The sequence below is a fragment of the Hippocampus zosterae genome, chromosome 13 (genome assembly GCF_025434085.1).
Source record: "Hippocampus zosterae strain Florida chromosome 13, ASM2543408v3, whole genome shotgun sequence".
Lineage (NCBI taxonomy): Eukaryota > Metazoa > Chordata > Actinopteri > Syngnathiformes > Syngnathidae > Hippocampus > Hippocampus zosterae.
Window position 1 is genome coordinate 17,890,800 of NC_067463.1, and position 23,901 is coordinate 17,914,700.

The window sequence follows — 23,901 nt, forward strand, 5'->3', positions numbered from 1 at the left end:
AGTCATTCATTTGTAATTTGCAAATGTTCCATTGAGTGATTGTCTCAGAATAGATGAGCTGTCGGAGGTTTGTCTTGATTTGAGTCTGCAGTGGCGGGCAAGTCTGAAGAAAGGAGTTGGCTTCGAGTACAGTAATTCATTCATTCATCCATCCATTTTCCGAACTGCTTTATCATCACTCGGGTCGCGGGGTGTGCTGGAGCCTATTCCAACTTTCTATGGGCAGCAGGCGGGGGACACCCTGAAGTGGTTGCCAGCCAATCGCAGGGCGCACAGAAATGAACAACCAATCAGCTTGCCATGCTTGTTTTTGGAATGTGGGAGGAAACCGGAGTACCCGGAGAAAACCCACACAGGCCCGGGGAGAACATTATGTGCAAGATTTCATATCAACGAGTACCGGTAAATTATTTGCTAAAGATCACCTTCCCTGCTAATTCGAAATAATCCGTTTGCATGTTAACATTATTTGTATCACAATTGAATCCCTTCTTACAGAATGATTGAAATATTTCTATGCTGCAGTGTGTGCATATGATTACCTCATCTCTGTTCTCCTCACTGATTCCAGCTTCTTTGGCTTTCGGGCGGGTTGCAGCTAGTACTTGTTCCAGCTCATCTTTTTCAAAGAGGTTGGGCACTTCACCAGAGTTCAACATGTTGTTGATATCCTCCAAAAACTCCTCCACAACAATCTTAAATATGCAGGTGAGCAGACACACAGCTCAAGACGTGCATAATTTCACCATTTTCTTTTTTGTCATACCTGAGTATCGGTAAAGAGGAATACTGTATCCTTCCTTTCCACCCCAGCCATTCTGTAGAGCCTTCTCAAGTCTTCGTGGAAGCTTTCGTAGTTATAGCCTCGACTCAGCTCAATCTCAAAGCATTGGTACTCACAAATGTGAGATGCTAATCGGGTGAGCGACTGCTTGCCTGTGCCCCCCACTCCTACCAGGAGGCCGTTGCCTCGCTCCAGGCGAACCATCCGAGCGATTCTAAAACGTGTAATCGGCAAACTTGGTCATAGCGGTCTTCTTTCTGGTTCAAAATGATGTTTACAGTGCCACGAAAGAGTATTTGCCCCCTTCCTGATTTCTGTGCTCTTTGCATATTTGTCATACTTTTCATCAAACCAATTTTAATGTCACATTGAGACAACCCAAGGAAAAAAAATGCCAATTTAATTTACTAAGGCACAAAAAAGAACACCCAAATCTATCTGTCCCTATGTGAAAAAGTAATTGCGCCCTAAACCTACGAATGGCTTGTGCCACCATTGGCAGCAATTACTGAAATCAAGCGTTTGCGATAATTGGTGATGGAGTCGTTCACATCCCATGGATACCATTTTTGGCCAGTGTCGTGAACACTGACCTGAACTGAAGGCAGCGAGGTCTGGATTTCTTTGGATGTTGTTCTAAGGGTCTTTTGCAAACCTCTGGATAAGTCGTTGCTTTCTTGGAGTAATTTGAGCTGGTTGACCAGTCCTGGGAATGACTGCCACTCTTCCCAGCTTTCTCCATTTGTGGATAATGGCTCTGACAGTGGTTCGCTGGTTATAACGGCTTTAGAACCTTTTCCAGACTGATGGATTTCAATAACTTTTATTTTTATTTCTTTGAATTGTGGCATGATTTGCTTGTTTCCTGAGATCTTTCAGCACACTTCACTTTGATTGACAGATTCTATTTAAGTGATTTCTTGATTAAAAAAATATTGTGCAAGAATGTTGCTTTCCAAAAACTGATGTTCGTCACAGTTACTTTGTGATTTAACAAGAGGGTTGGGGGTTGGGGGTATTACTTTTTCACATCGGGAGAGGAAGTTTGAGATTTTTTTTTTTGGTGCCATAATAAATTAAATCGGCATTTAGAAACTGTATTTAGCATTTCCTTGGGTAGTCTCTGTGTGATATTAAAATAGGATAGATTAACTGACATGCAAAATAACACAGAAATCAGGCAAACACTTTTTCATAGTACTGTAAGTGTTTAGGTGTCTGCATTTCAAGTATGAACGTGGTCAACTCAACTCAATTGTATTTATCGAGCACTTTAAAACAACCACCGCGATATACAAAGTGCTGTGCATGGAGCAAAAATAATTCATACAACAACACAAGACAGTAAAATTAAAAATCAATCACTTTCTAATTAGCTACAGAGTAGGTGAGCAAACCTTTGCACTGAAAGGTAGACAAAAATGCATGAATACATTATTCAGCATTTTAATAGTATGACACATTGGCTTTGCTTTTTATCCCCTGCTACCCCCCCCCCCCCCCCCCGCCAAAAAAATGCCATACTATACCAAAGAGTATTTTACCAATTCAGTTTTGTGATATGAAAGGAAACATGTTTTTATAGTTTTAGTTTCTACAGCCCCTGGCATAAATCAATCTTGCATTTTATGTATGCATTCAATAAAATCATGTTGTTGGATAGAATCATGATGAGAGTTGCAGTGCAATTGTATCAATGTTTTTAGATTACGGTTTTATGAGTATGATATCTATAAATTTTGGCGCCCAAGACACAAACAAGATCAGTGTTAGGGGGAGTGCTTGAGCACAAGTACCTGGAAACATGCTCAATTGCATCCTGGAAGAATACCAGCTTGCTCTCCTTCGAGTAAGTCATATTGTAGTCACACAAATAGTCCAGAAGAACAGATTGGATCTTATCCAGGTCTGTAAGATCTTCATACAGGCGTTCTTCCTTTTCTGCACCCACCTAAAAGGCAAAACTTGTTGAGCTGAATAATGGATGCAAAACTTGATGTCCCTCAAAAACGGAACACAATTTGGTGACTCGGAATGAGTTGATCTCCCCCATTTGTAATTTTATGAGATTTTGTGTGTGTGTGTGTGTGTGTTCATCTGGCTTTTTTGGCAATTTTTCCACATCAATATTAGCTCTATGTCAAATTATTTAAATTTATTGTTCCAAAATAAATATTCATCTCTACATGACAGTGAGTTGTTTAAATGCTGTATGTATGTAAAGCATTAGCAGTACAACATGTAAAAGTTTTATCATTCATATCAATTCATTTCAAAACCCGAACTAATTGAGTGATAAACACACTCTGAAATGGGTGGATTCTAAAGGATAGGAATCGGTGTTAAGAATCATACCTTGATAAAGTCCCCAAATATGATGGGCTCATTCACAAAGTATGAGGGATCCAAGTTAATCCCAAAATATTTGGCTAAACAAAAGAGACATGAGTCAAAGGTGACATATTAACATGTAGAACAGGGGTGGGCAATTATTTTTTGCATAGGGCCACATGAGAACCAGAAAATATGGAGGGCCGGATCAAAAGGGTGAACTACATTCAACATAATATTAATTGGATTTCTTTATTTAAAAAGCATTATTTTGCATTTTTTGGCACATTTTTCAGACTTTAAGAGTACATTATTCCGTCGTATCGAATGGGATTTGCTTGACTTGGCGCTACTGCGGGCTTCCGTATTGTCTCCCGCTTCCTCCCAATGATCTGCAACTTCAAGTAAGTGTGCCACCTGGCGTTGAAATGTTTGTCATTACAAGTTCAAATGAAATGAATGCAGTCATTGACATCAAACATTAATTGTGTACCAACCGTCGGCGGGCCGGATTAAAAAGCCCAACGGGACGGATTTGGCCCGCGGGCCGTAGTTTGCCCACCCCTGATGTATAATAATGATGATCCGACTCTTGATATGTGCACATTTCAAATAAGAATTGGGGTCGCGTATGAAGTAAGACTGTCCTTACTGGCTGTCTCACACACAATTGTGTTAAAATACTCTTTGTCTTGGCCATTGATGAGTCGATCATGGAAAACCCGCTGACATTCATGGCAGAACAGACGAAAAATCTGAGTCTTATCTCGCACTTGACTTGCTTCACATTGCAGCATACCTGGAAAAAAAAGTGAGAGAAGACTTCATATCGGCACAACCGTACATCCGAGGCCAGTAAGATCGCTTGGCTCCACCAAAGGCTTTCAAGACGAAGCGAATGTGGATAGAAACCGGAGTATCCAGAAAAACCCACGCGGGCACAGGGAGAACATGCAAACTCCACACAGGAAGGCCGGAGCCGCAATCGAACCCTGTACCTTTGCACTGTGTGGCACACGTGCCAACCATTCGCCCACTGTGCTGCAAAATTATTATTATCATACAGTCAATCTTCATTACAACATACTTTGAGGGATATAACGAATCTGTACATCATGATGGTAGTTCATTGTAACCATTTCCAATAAAATGGCCGTCAACTAGGTCGTATGAACATTGATTGATGTAAAAACATGAACATCTAATACAGTATAAATTTGTTGATTACAAATACGTGTATATGAAGACAAAATTACTTTATAAGGAATGAAAAAAAAAATCAACAGTAGCGTCAAAAGTGGGCGGCCCGGTAGTCCAGTGGTAAGCACGTCGGCTTCACAGTTCAGAGGTACCGGGTTCGATTCCAGCTCCGGCCTCCCTGTGTGGAGTTTGCATGTTCTCCCCGGGCCTGCGTGGGTTTTCTCCGGGTGCTCCGGTTTCCTCCCACATTCCAAAAACATGCGTGGCAGGCTGATTGAACACTCTAAATTGTCCTTGGTGTGAGTGTGAGTGTGAATGGTTGTTCGTTTCTGTGTGCCCTGCGATTGGCTGGCAACCGATTCAGGGTGTCCCCCGCCTACTGCCCGAAGAGAGCTGGGATAGGCTCCAGCACCCCCCGCGACCCTAGTGAGGATCAAGCGGCTCGGAAGATGAATGAATTAGCGTCAACAGTAGCGTCAACAGTAGCGTTTCATCTCTGACAACGTTCAGTCAGCAAATGTTACCCGCCAGAGGCAAGTGCCAGTGTCGCCGACGAAGCCAGCTGTCATCAATTTAGGATGTGCCGCGCCCCGAAGCCGTTTACTCACAATGAAAAACAAAATTGAGATATTGTGACAAGGTATGGCATTGGACAAAGGGGCACTGCGGCTAAAAATTTCCTATGGTTTTGGGAATGACTCCAGATAAGTCAAAGCACACAACAATACCTACATGTTTACACGGAAAATGTATGCATACAACTGTAGGCAAGGATGTATTTATGCATATGCAATATGCTCACCCTGGACACACTTGGAGAGGTCCCTGAGATTGAAGACATAGTGAGACTTGGCTGGAGTGGGAAGCAGATCCACACTTAAGCGGTTGTAAATCTCCACGGCTGAATCCACAATCTGTTTTGCACAGTCCTTCACGGGTTGGGGAAACTCTTTGAGGAAACCAGACAAGATCGCCTGGGGGGGAAAGCCGAGGGGGGAAAGAAAAAAAAGATCAGCAGAGTGAAGTGCCTTATGAGTGTCCTTGAGTGATGTGTATCCTGACAATGATTATCTGTTTGAGGCTTTGTTCTGAGGGTGTGGGCAGACAAAGCATGCTGAAGTGGCGAATGAAACGGGGGGTCACAGGGTTGCGTCCTCCTCCTGGTGGAGCGCATGCTGCAGCGATTGTCATGTCCTGGAGAAGAAAGTGAGTGAAGTGCTTAGGCAGGGAAACAGGTTCTGCATTTTTTTCTTTTATAATCAATCATAGTTGATTTTTAGTTTATGACATTCCATTGAACAGAAACATGACCTTTTACGTTCTCCACTTCTCAAGGTTGTTGTTTTCTTTCCACATTGTCAATTGATATTTTTTTATGCATGTAAATAACTTCAGTTTTGAAGTTACAAAGACTGAAGTTTGTGTAGTATCTTTGCAACTATATTTTCATTAATGATAAGATACCCTTTTGTCCTCTAAAGGACATGACATAAACTGTCTCTCACCATGCTGATTATTTAGCACATGCCTACAGGCACAATCATTTCTATAAAGTTGTTCACATGGTATTTGCACAATAGCGTACCTGTATCTCCTTCCAGAAGAAAAACTCCCTGTCATAAAATCCAGAGAAGTCCTGGAACTGACGTAGAAGTTCAATAGGGGGTTGAGAGCCATAACTGTCCAATTTGGGCATGTTCAGATCGTCCACAAACACCACTATCCTCTTGTCCTTAGGCGCACCTGCCCAAGTGAGAGGGGAACAGGATTAGGAAACGAGGTCAGTGAAACGAGTGAAAAGAAATCACAAAGAATATGTTTCGATTAAGTGGGGATCCGCAAGTGAAAATAAACATGTGTCTTGCAATTAAACAAATGATTGTGGTAATAGACAAAGTGAAGATACTAGTGGTTGTAAAACTGTTATGTTTTTTTCTGAATGTATCACAATCAGTGGACTATTTACCAAGCATGTTCTTCCTCTTTTTCTCCAGCTTAGACTCAATGATTTCTTGTGTGCGGGCAGAAGATGTCTGAGCGGAGAAGTTGATATAGACAGGAATGTAGCCACGACTTTCCTGAATACTGTTGAGAAGGCCCCGAGCTATCACTGACTGGAAGAGACACAACATCGTTCAGGGTTCCCATGGCTTAAAGCACAGGTGTCCAACACAAGGCCCGGGGGCCAAATCCGGCCCACCACATCCTTTTATGTGGCCCGTAAAAGCAAGTCATGTCAGTCAACTCCCATGATACTTGCTAAATGCATGTCAAGTGCAATAAAGACCATTGAGATTTTGCAATCATTTTGTTTCCCTGTTTACACTCACTCACAAACAAACTATTATAGTTGACTTGACTGATTTCAAAAGTGGCAATCCAGCAATTTGCTGTGTACAGGTAATAATACGATGAGACAATGAAACATTTATTTGGTTTCATTGTCATAAAGGCCCTCCGAGGGAAGATGTAACTCCAAAGTAGTTTGACACCCCTGGCTTAAAGCAATTCAATTCAAGGCTCACTGAGACTTATTAAATCCATTTGAAATGTAATTTGTCAGCCGATTGCAGGAATCATGAGTCATTCCATAAATTATTTTTTTTAAGAATGTTCATTTCTTTTGAGATTTTGTTGTGTTTGAACACTTTTGAAAGAGTGATCTAATACATTTATTGACAAACAGGGCCTTGCTTTTTAAGTCACGGATTCAAAGTTTTTAAGAACCTGTGGGAACCCCACCATTTTAAATCACACACATTTCTTTGATCTTTGCATTCTGCATCCAATATAAAATTGTGAGAATTCTGAGGAATGACAAAACGACAGTAGATGCAATACAGACTTGCCGGGAACCAAGTCAAATGCCCACTGGTTTAAGTACAAGGTAAACAGTTGTGGTCATCATAAAAATACAACCAAACTAACAATTATCCTTTTGGATCTGGTCTAGCTCTGAAACAGAGTATACTTAGTATATAGAGTATATTTTTTGTTACTACTTGCCTTCCCCACTCCTGTGGAACCGGTGAAGAGGACAGAATGGCGTACTGAGAGCAGTTTCTCCATCAGATAGCCATAGCGAACGGTATCGGCAGTGGGAACCAACATCTCGAAGAAGGCTTGTTCACTGTCGTATGAAAATAATGGAATTATTTTCTCCCACTGCACAAAAGAATTCTTGCTGAAGTTGATGAACACATCCCAGAGGGCTCCATTGGTAGGAAGCTATCAAGACAAAATGAAAATGCAACAACTAAAACACATGCAAATACTTAAAGGTACAAAATATTCTTCATTAAGTAAACTTTGACATGCACTTTGTAAAGCATACGCTCGATCACTTTTTTTGCTAAAATAATCGATATAGTCTCCATTCTCACATCATCTGAATTTATTGAAATTGAGTAAAATTTCAAACCATGCATGCCCAGCCTTTGTTTTATCAAATAAAGGAAACTACCCTTTATTTCTATTTGCTCTTAGGTTGAGGCGCAAATCCTTTTTACCAACAGAGATCTTTTTGCCTGGTTCTTTTACAAAAGCAGTGTTCTGCACATGAAAAAAAGCAAACAATAAACATATTCTTTCAAATGACCAAATAAACGTTCAATCCAATTTATAACAATCATGTCTACCTGTGAATACGTTCTGCAGTACCTTGGCATTGTTGTTGTCTTTGAATTGCTCTCTGACAAAATTGTCAAAATCATCCCAGTGACCACAGGGCAGGTTGCCTCCTACTGCCCATAAGTAGCAAAATATGAAGGTCTGACATAGTACATCAGTGAGGCGCTTGGAATCCTGCCATGCACCAACACATACCAAACATGTCACAAGGGAATGGAATGTTACAATTCAAAGTACAAGCAATGAACCACTTGAAATATCCATCGTATTTATCCTGTCCTTGATAACAGTTTACGGATATTGCATTAGAACCAAGTACCATATTAAAGTCTGGTCCATCTTTGCCGAGCAGTAGTGCCTCCATCAGCGAACAAAGAGTGCAGACTTTACTTATGTCCACCTGGCGAATTGCTTGGATGCAGAATTTCCATATAAACTGGAGACCATCTTCCACGTAAAGTTCAAATAACTCAAGCAATAACGTCTTCACAGAGTCTGGAAGCTTGAAGGACAGCATGATGCAAAAGAACACAGATATTAACAGTGAGATTAGAAATTTGGGCAGATTTGTAATCTTCTTCATTTACATTGCACAATGAGAACTAAGGGTATCTTGTTTTATAACCCACTTGGGGAATTATGGAAAAAAATATTTACATATATTTACACAGTGTGTGAGTGTGTATATATATATATATATATATATATTATACACATTTTTTTTGGGGGGGGACAGAAATAAGAAAGAAACAATCCTACTTTGGATCCTAGACCACTGAGCCATGTCTGCACATAGGGCATCCACTTGAGTTCATCTGGGTCAATGTAGACCATCCCACAGCGACTCACAGTGGCTGGAGAAGCCACAGCCAAATCCTGGACCTGAAAGAGGCATTTTAAAATGTCTCTGGTCATAATGATGGAAGAACAAACATGCATCAGATGGGTGCAGGTCAAAGTATGGTTCTGCAAAAGCTGTTACCTCAAAGACCATGTGTATAGATGGTGAAAGTTTGATCCTCTCACTGTTCGCCAGACAGAGCATCTTGTTGTCATCCAGCACGGTATTCATGTTCTCAATCCACAGGGCATCAACTGGCCCGTCACAAATAACCCACTTGTGGTCATCGCTGGTGTCGTCAACGGCATCACGGACACTGAGCGCCATTAATCCATCACGCCATTCAAGGGTTAGCGTGTTCACCTAAGGCAGATTATTTTTGAAAAGCAAACAGAACGTTGGTGAATGTGCCAAAAGGCCATGATGTCCCCACTGTTCATCGTACCTCTCCATAGAGTTCTCCCATTGTGACAGATTTGGGGTTGAGAACATAGGTCTTCACAGGCTGAAAAAAAGGGTTGTCATCCCTGTACTCGGAGTCATAAAGGGTATCCAGCGTATCTGCCAGGATGGTGTAAACTGTGGTTTTTCCACCACCGGTGGGTCCAACCAACATGACACCGTGACGGACGATCATGGTCTCATACAGTTGGATAACCTAGTGTTCAAGACACAGGGGCATAAGCAGCAAACACCGGTGCTATGCATCCAGCAGTATGAATCGAAAGGGCTTGGGCCAGCTCATACAATACAAACTGATGTCATCACTATTCATTGCCATCTGATTAAAACTGTATTTCCTTCCAGGTTGAAAAAGAAACCGGTGTTGATAATTCCCTTTGACATTTGTACCTTATTAATCATGGTGGCCAGAGGCTGCAGGTTTCGCTTCACTATACAATCCACAATGGTTGAGTGCAGTACGCCGTAGTCATGCTCAGGGATGGCCACGCCGGGGAACAGGTCAGACAGGATGCCACTACAAGATTTGTTTGCAAGTTAATCAATATATACAGTTCATACACAAAGTATTCAAAGTGCTTCACTTGTTTCACATTTTGTAATGTGACAGCATCATGCCCAAATTAACTTTTTCTACCGTCAACATTTTTAGATTGTTCACAAATAAAAAGAAATTATTAAAGGAGTATGCCATGAGCCTCAAAATGGAGCTCATATTTATCTTATTTTAACTGATCACCCCTAACGTGTTTCTACAGGATAACTCTTGGTCCACCCTAACTAAATTCCGTTGACTGGACATTGTTTGGAAAGACACACTATTGTCTATATAACTGCCCACAAGTTGACAGTGCATGTTTGGTGGTATGAATGGGTGTAATGCTAGTTTAAGAATATAATTCAGAGCATGTTTACCTAGCATTGTCATTCACAAATATTTTTCATCATATACATTGCAGTTCTAAGAATGCCATTTGAAGATAAGACAGGGGGACAGGGCAATTTTGAGAAAGGGACATTTTGTACAGTTGTCTGTAAATTCACTTATTGGTCTTCCAAAAATATTCTAGGAGAATGGCCTGGAGCACACTGCCAAGATGGCTCCAGGATAACTCTGTGACTTTTCCTGAGTGGCCCACCCAGAACCAAGACTTGAATCTGATCATTGCAGAGAACTGAAAACGGCTGCACGCAATGCTTCGCCATTCAAACCTTGTGGAGCTTGAGGGGTATTGCAAAGAAGACTTGGCAAAACTACCCAAAGCTCAAGCAGGTGTGTGTGGCATCATATTAAAGAAAAAAAAAAGACTTGAGACTGGAATTGCTGCCAAATGTGTATCACCAAAGTATTGAACAAAAGCTGTGACTTTGTCTTTTATTTTTGATACATTTGCAGTAATTTTAAAAAAAGTTTCATTTGTTATCATTATGGGGCGTTGCGGGTAGAATTTAGAAGAATAAAAATGACTGGTAATTCCTTTTTGAAATCAGGATCTAACATAATAAAATGTAGAACAAAAGTGAAACACTGTATATTCGGCAATGGAAAGAAACACCTTTTATCCATTACAAAATATGAAATAAAACTAGGAGTACAATTACCCGAACAGTTCTGCATCATCTGTGAGGAATTTTGGCAGGTTGGAATCCCTAAGAGCTCGAATGAGAACCACATCCTCAATGAGGTCAGGATTCTGTCGTTTCAAAGACCTGATGGCAGATCATGAGATGATATGCACACGTGCACAACAAGCATGAGTAGTTTCTGTAGCTTGCATGGCACCTCTTGACAGAAGGCAGCACTTTGACTGAAGGCACTCGATACATCAGCATATTATTATTATTATTTTAGTAATGCATAAATGCAAACCTAGATCAATTTTGTTATGTTTGTAAGGTGTTTGTACTTCTTCCAAAGAAACTTAATTAGTATCATGGCATTGTTCATGTGATGTGTTCATGCAATCAAAAAAATAATAAATAAATAAACCCAGATGTTATATACTCCATGATGTCAGCCCCTTAAAATAATGCCCCAAGTCTTGACTTGCCTTAAGCATCACCACAGGATGCTGCACACCTTTGCTAAAATCAGCGACATCTTTGTAAAACAGATCGCTCATTTGTACTATAAAATACAAATATTCTTAAATCGAATCTAATCAGAATTTGGTTCAGTTTTCCGTGTTTTCTGAAAACAACCCGAGTTATTATTTTAGGAGGGTGACAATGTGTGATTCTCTGACCCTGCCATGACAAGAACAGATTTGACGGCTCTCATTCCAAAGTCATAGTGGTCCTGCTGGGACAGCTGCTCAGAGCACAGCTTGTACATTTGGGTCATCTTCCTTGCTAAAGTTTTACTGGACTCAAATCCCTCCGAGTATAAAATCACCTGCAATGAGAGAAAGTGGGATAAAAAGTACAAACACAGGTACCGAGGCCAAAATGCAGTTTAGCAAATAGTTGGCAATGTGGGTTTTTTTTGTATTCCTCTGGAATGTTGTGAATAAGTAGCTCAACGTTAAAATCCGGCATAGAAAGTTAAAATTGTTACCTCAGCAATGAGTGCATAGTTGGGCACCATCATAGCGACGGGCCTAAAGAGAGATTTAAGATTATCAGGTAGCTCTGATCTTCCAGCATAGCCTGGGTTCATGGTAATAAATGCCGCACAGGTCATCACCAGCTTGATTTCTCGGCCCTCAAATCGAAACTTTGTCATCTAAGAAAGAATGTCGTCACACGCTACTGAAACGATACTTGGTGCAAAAATATATTGTTTGTGATAGCATTTCTAAATATTTGTCCATACCTTCGCAGCTTTAGCATTCCGGATGGTTATGAGCTGCTGCGCAATGACTGACAACACCTCAATATCGATTCGATTAAACTCGTCAAAACAGCACCAAGCACCAGACTGAGCAAGTCCACTGAAGAAACGCCCCATCATCTGATGGAGAGATATTGAATAAGGGAGCGAAAATAACATCAACAATTGTTTTAGATCATTATCATAAATGATATTTTCATATTAGGGATGGCATCTGATGCATATTTCTCATGGCACTCCGCCTTCTTCCTCATGTAGATGTTGAAACTCTAAATTGCCATTAGGTCTAAATGTTTGCTGTAAAACCTGAGGAGCATCCTGAGCAGGAATATGTGAAGGTGGTTGGGAGTATACATCAAAACGGCAACTCTTGCATCTTCAAATGATATACAAGCAGAAACAATCCACTGATTTTCAATTTTTCCTTTTATGTATTTTTCACTTTTTTTTTCATTTTAATGGATGAGAGGAAATGTCATCCATAAATCCTTTTTTTTTTTTTACTGCTCCTTGCACTTATTTGGGTCAGGATTAAGCGAGACTCTATCGCATGTGTTTTTGGGTGAGATGCGGGGTACACCCTGGACTGGTCTCTTATTGGCCAACGAGGGAGTTGATATCGAAGAGGGGCTCCTATCTCAACATGTAATGTGATCTGAAAATGTGTTTTTAAACTTTACATAGTTGTTTTTTTTAATGACGGTGCTAATGACACAAATTTGTTTTTTTTCCAATAAAATCACGGTTATCATTACTGTCGTACTAATATGAATTGATTGTCAAAAAATGTGTTTACCGTCAATCAAACTGACCATTTAGGAATACAAAGACAGTATATGTCAGATAGTTTCGAGAAATTGTGTGTTGATGGCAATATGTGAATAGGTATTTGCCAATTGATGCCAATGTCAATTGATTATTTTAATAAACTCATAAATGAACACATAAAGCAAGCATAATGTTGGCCTGACAACTAGAAGGGAAGGATGTTGTGGGAAAATCTAAAATACACAACAAAGTACTGCATTTTATAGTTCACTATGATGAAATGCAGCATTGCATGAGACTTGATTGCTTTGGCAACGGTGCCATCAAACAGAGTCAAGAGAGCTAACTGGTTTAGTTGTCTACTTGCAAAGGGCTCCAAAACCATGTGATTGCAAATCTCCTGTACGCAGCCCTCTCGAATTCCCCATTCAAGCATGGCATCATGTCTCTAGTGCTTTGGAAATGTTTAACCTTCCTGTGACTCGTACATCTCAGCCAGATCGAATTTGGCATTTATTCTTTACAACTGCAATTTAGTTGACCACTGGAATTGCTGGTAAGTGTGCTGACCACGATTTATAACTTTTTTGACTGTAGTAACTGTCCTGGTTGATCTGGATTTTTCTCCAAGAGCCATTTTCTGACAATGTTTGCTTTTGTTCACAGAACTAAATAAGTATTCTTTTCATGTTAAATATAAAAAAGTCCTATTTCCTTCTCCTTTAAAATAAATCATATTTCAGAGGAAATGTTGACATTCCAAGGATAGCCAAATGCAATAACGGTCGCCACATTGCACCTTGTAGTCGAGTCCATCGGAGCAGTTGAAGACCACACACTGAATTGCCAAGGCTTTAGCCAAGTCCTTCGTCGTCTCCGTTTTCCCTGTCCCTGCAGGGCCAGCTGGAGCTCCTCCCAAGTCCAACTGGAGGGCTCCCATGAGACACAAGTAGCAACGATCCTGCATGTCCGTAAATGTCGGTCAGGTAAGTTTCAAAAGGAAAGGCAACAAGTATGCCAAAATCAGTTATGTGCATTGAAACCATCGATGCTCAGTCTAAAAAAATGTAGCTTTCACAATCACAATGCGGAGTAAACACAGAAACCATTTTTTAAAAATTGCGGATATACTGAAATTCATATTCGAGTGAAATACACCTCATCAGTGTCTAGCCTATATCCAGAGCAACTTGATAGAACAATGCTTGTTTGCAGTACATATATTTCAACTCCTTCAACTTACTTATTATTTAAGCATTAACAAGTCCAAAAACACTGTGGTGCAACAGTCAAACAGATCTACTGTATCAGCTCTTAGCCTTGTATTCCTACGTGACAACATATTTTGTGCATGAGTCCATTATGTTACCGTAAGCGGAGTGATGACCAGCCGAGGACAGGCACCTAGGTATTCATAACCATAAATGTAAGTGGACAGGGCCATGCAGGCTATACAGTTGTCCATGTCAAGATCCCAGTAGTAGCGTAATTGTCTTTGCCATTCAAAGTTAGTCCTGCAGTCCACCTAAGAAAGAATGGCTCAAGTTACCACTCATCCTGAGAATTTAAATGCTATGAAAAGCCACAGGCCATAAACAAAATGCGCACCAAGCCAAATCTCAAAAACATGATGCTTGATCGTGCATGTGTGTGTGTATGCCACAGTACTCCACCTTCTGTCCGACTAAATCTGTCACAATATCACGGGCATGCACATCAATCGTGATGAGGGCGGTGATGATATTGCGGTGTAATGTCGGTAGTTTGCCTCTGACCAAAGCAGCGAGAGCATTTAACCTCTGAAAAATACAAGAATACTCAATACCGAATGAGCAGAATTTGTTTGCATTTCTTTAAATACAGTACTCAGGAAAAAAATAACTACTGCAGTTTACATCAAAGTTGGTGTATTCAAATTTCTGCAAGGCTGCAAAGTGGTCATGATTTCCCTCCAAACAATCTTCCATATCCCTGCACCACATCATCTGTGAAATAGTCAACACCACCTGATGGGAGGGGGAAAAAAAGAACAGGAACTTTTGCAAACAAATGAGAGGTGGTAAAGGATGACAAACACAGAATGTGGGCTCTGCAAATCATGGTGTACCCAAGGAAACACCCAAGAGGACTAAAGATATGAAGGAAAGTGAATAACCGCAGAAAACCACTTTTCATAATCCAGATATAAGATTAAAATGCCACATTTGGAGGATTAACAATAGGACCGTTTTATTTACTTTATTTTTTTTTATGAAACCTACACATAACGACAAATGCTTGTTGTATTCACTTCCATTACTGAAGCAAATGTTAGTTTGTTTAAAAGTATGCTTGATCAATATCTAACTTTCCTGAAGGGCCCAGTGAGTCGGCTCAAGTTTGGGTATAACGAAAAGAGGTCGTAATGGAAAACACTGTAAATACATATCTATGTGGGTGTTTACCTGGGAAGGATACCCAGACACCACCCATTCCTCTCTTGACGTTATTTGGTAGTCGGCAATGGAAGCCTTGCTGAGCTGTCGCAGTGAGTTGAACATGGCCTCCTCTACCTTGCACAGCCAATCTTCCACATTTCCTCTTGCTTTCAGGCCTTTTGTTAAACCCACCTACACTTGCACACAAATGGACAATTTCAATGGGTAAACAGTGATGTATCAGACCAGACCATTCTTTACATGTATTTGTTGACGTACTCAAAGGCCCTTGTAATCAAATGCTGAAATTCACTAGATTTTATATTGTGCTGTATGGACCTGAGAAATTGCCTTCCGACTTATAGTGCCATAAAAAGTATTTTCCCTCTTCTCAGTTTTATTTTATTTTTGCACAGTTTACCCACTGCAATGTTTAAGACCACCAAACAAATGCAAATATCAAGCAAAGATAATTAAAATACTGTAAACATAAAATGTAGTTTTAATAGTGATTTTATTCAGTTAGAAAAAAAAAGAAAATTCAAAGCTACCTGTGTGGAAAAAGTATTTGCTCCCTAAACCTAATAAATGGAAGGGCCACCCTCAGCAGCAATTACTGAAATCAAGTATTTTCTGGAGCTGGAATTAAGTCTTTCAAATCTCTGTGGAGATATGTTGACCCGCTCTTCCTTGCAGAAGTGTTTTAATTCAGCAATACCGTATGGTTTTCAAGCATGACGGGTCTTTTTAAGGTCATACAGCATTTCAATCAGAAAGGTTTTCTGGTAAAGTGCAGAGTTCCATTCATTATAGCATCCAGGTCCTGAAGCAGGATAGCAGCCCCGAGTCCATCACACTACCACTACCATGTTTGACTGGTGCCATGATGTTCTATTTCTGAAATGTATTTTGTTGCAGTTTTTTTAGATCTTTTGGTTGAGTCCATTTGTCAGACTGGTTCTATTTCAGTCACTTCTTGATTGAACAGAGGAGGTAGTCGTGTTTGGGTGTAGTCATTGAAAATGAATTCAGCTTTCCAAAAATTTGCTGAGTCACAGTTAATTATTGATTTAATGAGAGGGAGGTACTTTATCACACTAGGCCAAGTTGCTTTGAAAAGTTTTATCTCTGCTGGAATGGGAATTTAGGAATTTGTTTGAATGAATTAAAATGGGGACACTATGCGAAAAAATAAGAATTGGAGAAGAGGGGATTGTACTGGCCTGAGAAATGGTTTGTCTCCATTCTTACAGAAAGTGGGTTGTGATTATCCTCCAAGGTTCAGAACAGCTCACATTATTAGAGTACTATGCCGACAACATAGTGCAGAAAGTACCAAGATATTTCAGGAAATATCTTGTGCAGCAAACGTTATATTTTTAGGACAAAGTAGATGGCTTGAGGTCGTGAGGACTTAGACGAGTCTCTCGAGCCGGCTTAGGAAAATTCTCGTCTCCTCCGGTTAACGCGTGAGAGCGGGCGAGTGATAGGTGGAGTTTTAACTCTTTGAACGGAGAGTTGGCCGGTACTTTCCTGATAGTCCTATAGGTAAGCGGGATCTGACAATATATAATCAGTCAGTCATGGAAAAGAAGCCTGACGATTTAAGATGAACTAAAAAAAAATATTGGATTCCTCTTCACATTCTTAGGGGGGATAAAAGTTGTTGGAGGTTTCTGAACCATGCTTAAGGACACATTGAAATTGCTCGAAAAGCAAACTAACATGGTAATTCAGCCAATTTGCTCCCCTCCCCCAACTACAACCAGTATTAAACTTTCCCCTTCTTAAATCACAAAGCCAAAATCAGACTAACAAGGTTCAAAGCTTCAACATAACCACAGCTGACCTTCTCTCCTTCAGGGGAAACCATATTCAAGATGTCCTTAGTGTAGACCTTCTCCTGTTCTCCAGGCTCCAGTGTAGGTGCACCGGTCGTTGGCTGTTCAGACACCAAGGCAAACTCAAGGTGTGTAATTGCATCAAAACATTTTCTCAGGTGGGGTTGCACTGCCTGGGGGTTCCTTGTTTGTGCCAAAATCTTAAGCAATTCATCATTGGATAAGAAGTAGAATCTGTAAAGAATCGAGGAAACATTGCAAAATATGCAACACTCACATCAGTCGTTCTCATATATGAAAGATTTAAAGCATAAGTCATATTACATTAATCGCAAGGACTGTACATAGCATTGTGAATTATTACTTTTTTTTATAACTAAACCAAAAATGAGCATACCTTGGGAATATAACTCTTTTGGACTCCAAGTAGTCTTCAAGGCACTTTTGTATCTTGTCCAACAGAACATTATTTTCTTGAAATGTTTCCAAAAGATCTGTGTCGGATGATGTAAACTTTGAGGGTGCAATTTTTTTGGTAAATGTAGATCTTTCAAATGCATGGCGCCGTCTTTTCCCCAATGTGTTAACCAATGGCTACCTACCAGGCTGTGTGGCCGCTTTGAGTGCATTGGGCATCTTTTTGACCTTAGCCATGATGGCCTTCCATGACTTGTCCACTTTAAGAAACATTTTGGACTCGGCAGGAAGCTGCCTCTTAATGTCTGGGGCCAAGAAAATACTTTCCAAATACAACCAGTTTCGTTGGCACGTAAGCCACTCGTCCTGGGAGAGGGAAAAGAAAAAATCATGATTAAGGAGACCAAAAATAACGGCAAGTTGTTTTAACTGTTAAGACTGCATCGGGGTCACAGAAAGCGAAACATTTTCATAAGCAAGTGGCCTTTTTTTTTTTTAAACTACTCGAGAACACAACAATGCAACAATACTGTATGGATATATCCATGGGTGGAAAAACAAATCTCTTTTTTAAGCTTCATGAAGACAGAAAAAAACGAAAGTGTACTGTAGCGCGTTTGCTTCAGTTTTTTTCAAAGCCTTTACCAGAGTTTGGTTGAAGCGGGTCAGTCTCATCAGGAGTTTGTCCACCCTGGCTTTGATGGGAGCAACATAACGAGAAGATGCTGCTGTGCCCACATTGATAATGCTGTCATCCAAGAGGACCTCAACAAGGAAAAAAAAAAATACAATAAAAACTCACGAACAAAATCTCACGACATTTATCCATCCATCCATTATCTGAACCGCTTTATCCTCACGAGGGTCGCAGTTGTGCTGTAGCCTATCCCAGCCGTCTTCGGGCAATAGAGACACCTTGAACCATTTGCCAGCCAATCTCAGGGCACACAGAGACAAACAAACATCCACGTTCACACTCACACCGAGGGACAATTTTAGAGTGTTCCATTAACCTGCCATGCATGTTTTTGGTATATAGGAGGAAGCCAGAGTACCCAGAGAAAACCGACGCGGGCACGTGGAGAACATGTAAACTCCCCACAGGAAGGCAGGAGCCGGAATAGAACCCCGCACCACTGCGCTGCCCTTACCTCACAACACATTTTATATAATTTATTGGAGAATGTGTACTTCATGTTTACTTGGATATCATCTGTGCCTCCCAAGATGAAGACCTCTTTGGAGTCACCATGTTGCAAAAGAGTGAAAGTGGTGGTCCACCACACGTCCTCCACCTGCAGTGTGATCAAAACGTGCCTCATGTCAAGGGGACATTTTTCAAGGACCGATGAATCCAAATCATAACCCAGAAAATATTCACGAATAAACACCATCACCCCAGCTCCAGAGAGAAATGGAATTCGAGATTAAAGATAGATCAAATCCAAAAGAAGAAGAAACGTGGCAAACACCTAAGAAAACAAACGACATAAATGGAGTCCTCTTTTCACCAACCTTATTGATAATAGTCTCCACTGATGCCTCTCCTGAGGCCTGCGCTGACACCTAAAATTCATAAAGTGTATTCCTTCAGTGTGCATCAGTTATATATTAAACACTGAAAAATCAATAGTAAAATACTGTGGACAATTTTGATACAGTGCAGTCTGGATAGTTTAGAAATAAAGATATGCCGATGTGCTGTAATATACCGAAAGACAAAATGTTAAGGTTTAACAATTAAGAGGAGTTAGAGGAGACCTCCTGTATCTCTGTGCCATAGGAGAATACGTTGAACTCCTCCATAAAAGCCACAGTGAGCTGCTCCACATTCAATGAACTCCCCACAACAGCTTCCAGGGTCCTCCAGTGCTCTGGTTTCATACATGGGTTACGTAAATCTGTGATCACAGGCACCTGAACAGAAACATGGATATGACAATCGTCAGGGGAATAATTGGCTCACCACTCATCAACAGGAAGCGCTCCATCATAAAACAAGTTAACAGTGTAATGGTGTAGTTTCATTGGAAGACATTAAAATGACTGAATGAATACTTTGAACACACCCACCCTCTGTTTCATAAGTTCAACTTTCTCTTTAAGACACGGCACTACATTGTTCCGTGGCAAGCCTTTCTCCATTTGGTTGATATACTTTGTGTACTTGTTGACATGTGAGTTTAACTGTTCCAGGTCCAATTTCTCAAGCATTGTCTGAAGATGCAACGACAGACAAAATAAATGAAGATTAATGGAGAGACATGAAGTAGCATTTTAAGTATCTTCACCATGCCGGACATATTTTGGGAGTGTCTCACCTGCCGCCATCCATCTTGTAATAAGTCCCATTCGACCATCGAGTCCCAAAGAAGCCTCTTCAGCCTAAACTCTCCTTTCAGGTCATCCAGGTCATCAAATTTGGTTACCTCCAACTAAATTCAAAAGAGTATTCGCAGAAGAATGGTATTGAGTTGGTTGGAATGGTTGTTGGATAGAATTTACTGACATGACTTGTGCAGTTATGATTACTCCACACAAAGCTGAAAGCAATTTTAAAAAGCCAAGAGAAAACGTCCGAGACAGTTTAAAGAGGCACAAATTTGTTAAGTATTAAAAAAAAAATTCCTAACATTAGATTAGGGGTAAAAAATATTTTCAGATGTTTTCATGAATGAGCGAGTCACCTTGAATTGTTTCTGGTAAGAAATATATGCTGAGGCCTCGGCTTGCAGGTCATCTATGGAAATCTGAAGCTCCCCAAGCAGAACACGCACTTGGGAAAGATCCGCGGTGACTTCGAGAATTTGTGGATCCTGCGTGTACACCCATGACATCAACGCAACCACATGTGGTATAGCAACTCACAGACACTCAGCATGATATATTTGAAGACAAACTCTCATTCCTCACCACACCTGCGATTGTTCCTTGATTTTCTTGACTTTTTGGTTCAGATCTTTTATGTCTACCTGCAGAGACTTGGAAAACTTTTCCATCATTTTGAACCTGTCAAACATGGCATCATTGATCATGTTGTGTAATGAGTTCATGTAAGGCTCCATGGAGGCAAAGGCAACGTCGTCAGCGGTGACGGGAAGTGAGGATTGGTTGATGAGATTGTACATCTGACACACGGTTTCCTGTTCCTGCTCCAGCACTTTCATCTGGGAACAGAACAGGTACAGCATATGACGCCAGTGGATAAAAGCAATGTTTTCTTGTGATGCTCTTTTTAAATCCGTATTTTCTCGTAAGATGTTCATCGGCCTTTACATCGGGACAAATCGTACCCGTTCTGGTATCTCATCAAGGAAAGTGAGGTAGCTGGCTAACTCGGTTGTCGTAGTGGGGCTGAGTTCTAGCTTAAATTGAGCTTCCCCAGCTTCCGCCATGACAGCTTTTAGCTTCCGCTTGGCCTGCTGCGTCAGTATCTCATTAATGACCTATAAAAAGGAGCAGAAAGGTTACGATTACACCATTGCCCCTTTCACTGACAATTAAGCTGTACTTTACACTTGTCTTTGTGTTTGCGTGCCCGCTATGTTTGTGCGACGATTTGACCTTTAGACAACGGAGTGGAGAAGAGATGAGCTTCTCTTTCATCTCCGTTTTGTCCACAAGGAGGAGACCAAGATGCCTCTGTGGCTGGAGAGCCACAGCTTCTTCATGCTCATTGTGGTACAAGTCCAGCGATGTTCTAAAAAACTCCAAGCCTGTTCAGCAAAGTACGGCAAAGACTCAACAGTCGAAGAAAGTCTCGAAAAGAAAGGTCTGAGCCCAGGATGAAAACTTCTCACGTTGGGTGACAATCATGTACTCTTTCCAGTAAGCCCGTACCGTGATCTATCTGTCGTAGAGCATTCAAATCTAGACTTTCGTTCTCCTTGTAATACAGCTGAAAACGCTCAAACATGCGCGCGCAGACTTGTGCGGCTTCAAATGTGAACTGCAGTGATTCCTAAGGGGCAAAAAGACAAAATATGGAACATCTGGAATGTCACTTCCAACGGGAACTAGCGTGAATTGGAACTGACCTTAATTTTTTGACAGATACTTTGAATGTATCCATCATTTTCAATGACCGATTCCAAACTGGGAGCATCTTGATATTGACTCTTAAAATTAATGGACAGACATTAAATTACACAGTTGTATCGAACATACATTCATTCATTCATTCATCTTCCTAACCGCTTGATCCTCATTAGGGTCGCGGGGGGTGCTGGAGCCTACCCCAGCTGTCTCCGGGCAGTAGGCGGGGGACACCCTGAATCGGTTGACAGCCAATCGCAGGGCACACAGAAACGAACAACCATTCGCACTCACACTCACACCGAGGGACAATTTAGAGTGTTCAATCGGCCTGACGTGCATGTTTTTGGAATGTGGGAGGAAACCGGAGCACCCGGAGAAAACCCACGCAGACCCGGGCAGAACATGCAAACTCCACACAGGGAGGCCGGAGCTGGAATCGAACCCGGTACCTCTGCACTCTGAAGCCGACGTGCTAACCACTGGACTACCGGGCCGCCCCTATCGAACATACAGTATTTACAAAAGCACAACTAGTATTATTGGTCTACCTGAAAAGACTCGTGACTTAACAGTAAAACTAAATCTGGATCTTCTGATAGTGTTTCAACAGACAATACAGTCTTCTGGAACTTCCCAATGATTTCTGCAACAGTCTCCTGCGAGAAATTAAAAAAAAACATTAATTTGGCTTTGGAGTTTAGTATCAATTGGTATGAAATGCTTTCTGAATCAATCTTTCTTGAACCTGAAAGTTCTTTTCAGAGGGTCTGTAGGACAGCTCACTTGTGTCTAAAATCAGTTCACTGATCAACATTGGTTTACTCTGGGAAGATTCTGACTCCGCAGCCTATTAAGACACAAATGCAACAAACCTTTACTTCTAAAAAACTGTGGAGGTAGTGCGAGAGAGGCAACACCCTACCTTTCGATCCGTCTTTTCCTCAGTCGGGTTGACAGCAGTCTCCAGCTGTTGGCCCCACGTTTGAATGATTTCATGGCTGGGGGTTTGACTAACGAGCTCTTTGAACGCAGCCAGCAGCTTGTCCACTGCACTCACAAATAATGTGTGCATGGTGTTGACTACCAAATAGTCAAGAAGTCGGATGAAGCTGCGTGGGTGCAAGATGCGGGAGGGAGGGGTTGAGTTTGTGCGAGACATTTAATAGAAACAAAACGAAACAAGGAAGCCTACCAGTTAAGGCGCTGACAGAAGAAGCCCTTGTTAATACCCAATAGAACTTGGATTTCACTCAAATTGTCGCTATCTGTCACAAAAAGATAAATGGCTCAAAAGAAACTCTTCTCTTTCTAAATCTGGGCAAAAAAAAATCATAAAACAATAAAAATGCACACACGATCTGACAGGAAGGTGCTACAGGAACACAGTGTCACTTCCTTTACCAGGTCTTGAAAGTTTTTCAGGTCAATCAGTGCCTAATTAAAGCAAACCATGAAGATTGTGGGGGTGGGGGGGAACAAACACAAATCATATCGGTCACTTAAAAACACGCTAAACTTGTGTGTTCAGGAATAAACAACGGTACCTCTTCTACTTGTGTGAACTGAGCTTCATGAAATTCCTGGAGAGTATATGTGTGCTTTTTCTCAATGTGACACAAGTTTGTGGTTCTGATTTGGTAACACATTTTCCAGACGTCTGACAGTGCCGTACTTAGATCCTAAAGAGACAGGAGACAAGGTTAAATGATATTATTTAAAACTTTCGGCACATTTTCACGCACCTTTGCATCGAGTGACGAGAAAAAGCAAGTAAACCCGTAAAATTTGATGGATTTCTGAATAGATTTACCAAATACTGTGAGCTGATCATCAGTGTGTGTGTATATATATATCTATATATATATATATATATAGATATAAGGGCGGCCCGGTAGTCCAGTGGTTAGCACGTTGGCTTCACAGTGCAGAGGTACCGGGTTCGATTCCAGCTCCAGCCTCCCTGTGTGGAGTTTGCATGTTCTCCCCAGGCCTGCGTGGGTTTTCTCCGGGTGCTCCGGTTTCCTCCCACATTCCAAAAACATGCATGGCAGGCTGATTGGACGCTCTAAATTGTCCCTAGGTGTGAGTGTGAGCGTGGATGGTTGTTCGTCTCTGTGTGCCCTGCGATTGGCTGGCAACTGATTCAGGGTGTCCCCCGCCTACTGCCCGAAGACAGCTGGGATAGGCTCCAGCACCCCCCGCGACCCTAGTGAGGATCAAGCGGTTCGGTAAATGGATGGATGGGTATATAGATATGTATATATCTCACGATGACAAATGTATTCAAAATAATTCATTAATTCCAAGAGGAACACATCCTTTTTCTTGCCGCTATATTT

At 41.1% G+C, this 23,901-nt stretch overlaps 1 protein-coding gene across 2 annotated transcripts in view; it reads right to left on the reverse strand.

The window, feature by feature from the left end:
• The window catches only part of dnah6 (dynein, axonemal, heavy chain 6), a 47,216-nt gene that overhangs the window by 21,062 nt on the left and 2,253 nt on the right, over positions 1–23,901 (reverse strand). The window contains exons 5-50 of one of the 2 annotated variants that reach the window (XM_052083199.1): positions 23,107–23,241; positions 22,918–22,996; positions 22,755–22,827; positions 22,485–22,671; positions 22,308–22,409; positions 22,111–22,218; positions 21,562–21,642; positions 21,365–21,485; positions 21,089–21,240; positions 20,818–20,970; positions 20,443–20,691; positions 20,212–20,340; positions 19,846–19,959; positions 19,598–19,741; positions 19,286–19,441; positions 19,040–19,090; positions 18,727–18,819; positions 18,170–18,289; positions 17,710–17,890; positions 17,505–17,601; positions 17,116–17,341; positions 15,294–15,458; positions 14,745–14,855; positions 14,523–14,648; positions 14,219–14,374; positions 13,649–13,810; positions 12,064–12,201; positions 11,806–11,973; positions 11,495–11,643; positions 10,851–10,958; positions 9,639–9,765; positions 9,232–9,444; positions 8,928–9,149; positions 8,705–8,827; positions 8,265–8,447; positions 7,976–8,119; positions 7,322–7,543; positions 6,282–6,429; positions 5,901–6,058; positions 5,378–5,509; positions 5,118–5,289; positions 3,768–3,914; positions 3,140–3,213; positions 2,581–2,735; positions 767–998; positions 543–695 (exon numbers count right to left, since the gene is read on the reverse strand). In XM_052083199.1, the coding sequence (XP_051939159.1) occupies positions 543–695; positions 767–998; positions 2,581–2,735; positions 3,140–3,213; positions 3,768–3,914; positions 5,118–5,289; positions 5,378–5,509; positions 5,901–6,058; positions 6,282–6,429; positions 7,322–7,543; positions 7,976–8,119; positions 8,265–8,447; positions 8,705–8,827; positions 8,928–9,149; positions 9,232–9,444; positions 9,639–9,765; positions 10,851–10,958; positions 11,495–11,643; positions 11,806–11,973; positions 12,064–12,201; positions 13,649–13,810; positions 14,219–14,374; positions 14,523–14,648; positions 14,745–14,855; positions 15,294–15,458; positions 17,116–17,341; positions 17,505–17,601; positions 17,710–17,890; positions 18,170–18,289; positions 18,727–18,819; positions 19,040–19,090; positions 19,286–19,441; positions 19,598–19,741; positions 19,846–19,959; positions 20,212–20,340; positions 20,443–20,691; positions 20,818–20,970; positions 21,089–21,240; positions 21,365–21,485; positions 21,562–21,642; positions 22,111–22,218; positions 22,308–22,409; positions 22,485–22,671; positions 22,755–22,827; positions 22,918–22,996; positions 23,107–23,241 (6,639 nt within the window). Of the gene's footprint in view, positions 1–542; positions 696–766; positions 999–2,580; positions 2,736–3,139; positions 3,214–3,767; positions 3,915–5,117; positions 5,290–5,377; positions 5,510–5,900; positions 6,059–6,281; positions 6,430–7,317; positions 7,544–7,975; positions 8,120–8,264; positions 8,448–8,704; positions 8,828–8,927; positions 9,150–9,231; positions 9,445–9,638; positions 9,766–10,850; positions 10,959–11,494; positions 11,644–11,805; positions 11,974–12,063; positions 12,202–13,648; positions 13,811–14,218; positions 14,375–14,522; positions 14,649–14,744; positions 14,856–15,293; positions 15,459–17,115; positions 17,342–17,504; positions 17,602–17,709; positions 17,891–18,169; positions 18,290–18,726; positions 18,820–19,039; positions 19,091–19,285; positions 19,442–19,597; positions 19,742–19,845; positions 19,960–20,211; positions 20,341–20,442; positions 20,692–20,817; positions 20,971–21,088; positions 21,241–21,364; positions 21,486–21,561; positions 21,643–22,110; positions 22,219–22,307; positions 22,410–22,484; positions 22,672–22,754; positions 22,828–22,917; positions 22,997–23,106; positions 23,242–23,901 lie in introns of both variants that reach the window. The other variant, XM_052083200.1, reaches the window with a different exon arrangement.